Source organism: Vicia villosa, linkage group LG3 (assembly GCF_029867415.1).
Source record: "Vicia villosa cultivar HV-30 ecotype Madison, WI linkage group LG3, Vvil1.0, whole genome shotgun sequence".
NCBI classification, from domain to species: domain Eukaryota; kingdom Viridiplantae; phylum Streptophyta; class Magnoliopsida; order Fabales; family Fabaceae; genus Vicia; species Vicia villosa.
The window spans coordinates 79,108,349-79,111,674 of NC_081182.1; the positions used below are offsets into that span (position 1 = coordinate 79,108,349).

At 33.6% G+C, this 3,326-nt stretch overlaps 2 protein-coding genes across 2 annotated transcripts; one reads left to right on the top strand and one right to left on the bottom strand.

Annotated features, from left to right (window-relative positions):
- Window positions 1-448: 448 nt before the first annotated feature.
- LOC131656167 (uncharacterized) lies at window positions 449-1,639 on the top strand. Its single transcript, XM_058925927.1, has 4 exons — window positions 449-742; window positions 844-901; window positions 1,018-1,071; window positions 1,152-1,639. The coding sequence occupies exons 1-4, from the start codon at window positions 624-626 to the stop codon at window positions 1,278-1,280; spliced, it is 360 nt and encodes a 119-aa protein (XP_058781910.1). The 5' UTR covers window positions 449-623; the 3' UTR covers window positions 1,281-1,639.
- A 39-nt stretch (window positions 1,640-1,678) lies between these two features.
- LOC131656166 (peroxidase P7-like) lies at window positions 1,679-2,956 on the bottom strand. Its single transcript, XM_058925926.1, has 4 exons — window positions 2,710-2,956; window positions 2,425-2,616; window positions 2,155-2,320; window positions 1,679-2,069 (listed from the first exon to the last, which is right to left on the bottom strand). The coding sequence occupies exons 1-4, from the start codon at window positions 2,917-2,919 to the stop codon at window positions 1,681-1,683; spliced, it is 957 nt and encodes a 318-aa protein (XP_058781909.1). The 5' UTR covers window positions 2,920-2,956; the 3' UTR covers window positions 1,679-1,680.
- Window positions 2,957-3,326: the final 370 nt, after the last annotated feature.

A 3,326-nucleotide genomic window follows, 5' to 3' on the forward strand; every position in this document is an offset into this window, starting at 1 on the left:
ATTGAAAAATATTTAAAGATCCCATTATAATATAAAAACTATTTAAATAGACATAAATAACTATATTAAATAATTAACGTATTTGACTTAGTTCATATACATTAATCAATATATTTAATTTTTTTTATAATATGAGGGAAGAAATTATACTTTAGGAGAATTCTTTTTCTACCTTTTCCTATTTTGCATACTTAAAAAATTTGCCAAAATCTTATGGTAACACTTCCTTTCTCTATTAGGCAACCAACAATTTTTGTTGTTGTTAATCCACCATAATTAATTAGAATGTTTAACTTTTTCCTAGATGCTTCAAAATATTTCCACAACAAAGTCTTTTGGGCCCGCTAGATTATTCAAGAGAATGCATGCTAACTCTTCCAAGAGTAGGATCAGGTTACCTTTTTTTTTGTTGATAAACTTCAGCTAGTAATAGTATGATTAGCCTTCACACCACTCCTACACTACTCACAAGTATAACAACACCGCCTTTAGTAACTTCATCCCCAACTAACTAAAATTTCCCGCCAAAGAAAAAGTCACAATAAAACAAAACGCAAGGCGCATAACAAGCGTGACTGAGTGAGCGAGAGTGTTCTTACTTCTTCTTACAACAAACAAACCAAATGAAGAACGGAAAACGAACCGCTCTCTCAGATCTCACAAATTCAAGCCATCTTTCATCTTCATCCGTTTCTTCATCAGCCACCATTGAACCAATCAAGAAAAACCAAATCAACATTCGGTACTCATCAATCACATCAATCCTTTTTTCACATTGTTACATAATTAATAATCATAATCACTTTTCATTTTCTCTAATCTCCGTTTCTTAATTATCGTTAGGAAAACCTGTTTAACTCCACTTCACGATGTTAAGCCATCAACCGTTCATCGCACAAAGGTACAAACAAACAAGCATCTCATCTTTTTCCCCAATTCAAATTTTCTATATCGATAGTTTCGCGAATTAATTTTGCAGTTTCGTTTTTTGATTGATTTTGATTAATTTGTTTTCAGAACCAAAACAACACTGTAGCTCTTCCCACGACGTTAACAGTTCGATGCAAAAAGGTATATTCCGTTTGTTGATTTTGATTTTCTTATAATGATGAAAAGCATATGATCTTAATTTTCTTTTAATTTGTTTTCAGAAACAACGCGTTGTGTCGAACGAACAAGAGGATCTGGAGGATTACATTGAGAAACAGAAGGCGTATTTTAAACAGATTGATGAATATGAACTCGAAGAAGAGGAGGTCGAAGAATATACTGATGAGTGACTGATCTAGTATTTGAGTACTCGAAGCTAATACGATAATGCAGTTAATTGTTGATGTTGATATATATAGTCTTCCGAATTTGAGTTTTCTTAATAGGTTTAGCGAAAAGTTGTTTAACACTAGCAAATTGATCTAGTTAGTAAATTGAGACCTTAGAAACTGTTTCTTGTTTCATATAAGAGAAATTCGCAATTGGATATTTTAGTATATATTCTTATCTTACAGTTCAAACATTGCAATGAATTTGCATTGTTTTATGATTTACATTTATGGTTCCTTATATGATAACTTGCCTAATGACGAGAGATCTTTATTGGGCATAATTTTGGAAATATAGATGGATAATTATTACTCACTCATTCTCTCATAACTCATATACATACACATTACTCACTAATTTTCAGTTGTGTTTTCTGCAATTGATTCTGATCTGTCCTTTGTTTCCTGTGAGGGGATTGATATTACTCATTTTGACCATACCCTTGGCAAAGTCTTCGAAAAATTCTTCATTATCATTAGCATATTTCTGCACCAGTTTATCAGTTGTAGGATTCCCATTGAACAATTCTTGGTCAGAATGGAGAAGACCCTTTTTAACAAGTAAATGCTTGTAGTATAGGTTATCGAAATGAGTTGGGGTTTGAAAGTCTAATGGCTGGTGAAGGTTGTCATTTCCAGTTCTGGGACACTTTCTCTGCAGTGACTTGGCAAATGAAGGATCAATGTTGGAATCATTGTAGATGTGTGCTCGAAACTGCGTACATCTGGCTAGCCCGATTGTGTGTGCACCTGTTTTTATAGATATTAGTTCAAATGAATTGAAACAGAGGATTATATACTATATTGAACATTTGCCATTCATACTTCATAGTACCTGAAAGAGCTACCAAGTTCTTCTCAGAGAGTCCTTGGTTAGCAAAATTTGATTTGAGTTGATCAAGATTGAGAGAGGGTGCAGGAATAGACTTATTGGCATCAGCTCTACTAGCTGTGATTGAATCTCTTCTTCCCAATCCTACTTCCCAGGAAGGGCCACCTAGCTGAAAATTTCAAGCCATGAATAGATTAACTAAATCTCTTTAATTAAGCCTATTATAGTATACTATCATTGATTCATTATGCTATTTGAGGTATATGATATTACAGTAACAACAGAGTCTCGAGCAGCCAGAGCAAGAATATCAGCACAAGACACAGTTCTTGGGCATGCTTTCTCAACGTTGGCTTTAATATCATCAATCACGTTGAATCCCCTAGCTGAATTATTGTTGGCTGCTGCTGTTTTTTCTCCTATGAAACTCTTTGTATCATCCAACAATATTGATCCATCACAGCCCTGAATAATCATTATATCAAAAGAAGCCAAATTAAGTGAAGCAGATCACTAAAATCAAGTTAATGTATGTATATATATGTCGTATAAACTCACGTTTACAAAGCAGTCATGGAAATGCAATCTAAGTATGGAAGCTCCTATGCGAGCTTCATTACGAATGGCTTTTATGACTCCTTGATTCACTATAGACAACAGTTTCGGGCAACTGCCGCAATAGAAATCTGTGCATAACTCATTGCCATTTGCTTTAGAAAGTGCAAAAGCAGCTACAAGAACAAACAAGAGGAAGTAGTAAGAAGCCATGTAAGCTTTCAGTGAGTACACAAAAACTAAACCATTGTTGCCTCATCTTATAATAACAATGATGAAGGATAATATTGGGTATATTACATAAGTGAACCAATCAAATTCAAGTTGCTTTTAAGTGAAAAATAGAACAATGTTAGACTTTTCAAATGGAAATAATTTGTGGTATGTTCGATTACCGACAAAAAAAACCACAGCTGTGCCTGTTGGTATTACTAGTGTGTAGCCGCATTAATTGTTATATCATGACATGCATCAATCTATGATACATGATTTCTAAATAATTGAATAACTTTATGTGTGACTAAAGCCCCAATCTGTGTCCATTAAAGTAGTATTTTCCAATATACTAGTAGTACAGTAACAAACTAGAGGAACAATTATTATATGTTGAAATGTCACTT

What these genes read in the sequence shown, in the direction of transcription:
- LOC131656167 (XM_058925927.1), top strand. Translation starts at nt 624, where the DNA reads ATGAAGAACGGAAAACGAACCGCTCTCTCAGATCTCACAAATTCAAGC. An exon ending in AAAAACCAAATCAACATTCG is followed by an intron (nt 743 to 843) that starts GTACTCATCAAT and finishes AATTATCGTTAG; the next exon opens with GAAAACCTGTTTAACTCCAC. An exon ending in TAACAGTTCGATGCAAAAAG is followed by an intron (nt 1,072 to 1,151) that starts GTATATTCCGTT and finishes ATTTGTTTTCAG; the next exon opens with AAACAACGCGTTGTGTCGAA.
- LOC131656166 (XM_058925926.1), bottom strand. Translation starts at nt 2,919, where the DNA reads ATGGCTTCTTACTACTTCCTCTTGTTTGTTCTTGTAGCTGCTTTTGCA. An exon ending in TCCATGACTGCTTTGTAAAC is followed by an intron (nt 2,617 to 2,709) that starts GTGAGTTTATAC and finishes ATGATTATTCAG; the next exon opens with GGCTGTGATGGATCAATATT. An exon ending in CTCGAGACTCTGTTGTTACT is followed by an intron (nt 2,321 to 2,424) that starts GTAATATCATAT and finishes TGAAATTTTCAG; the next exon opens with CTAGGTGGCCCTTCCTGGGA.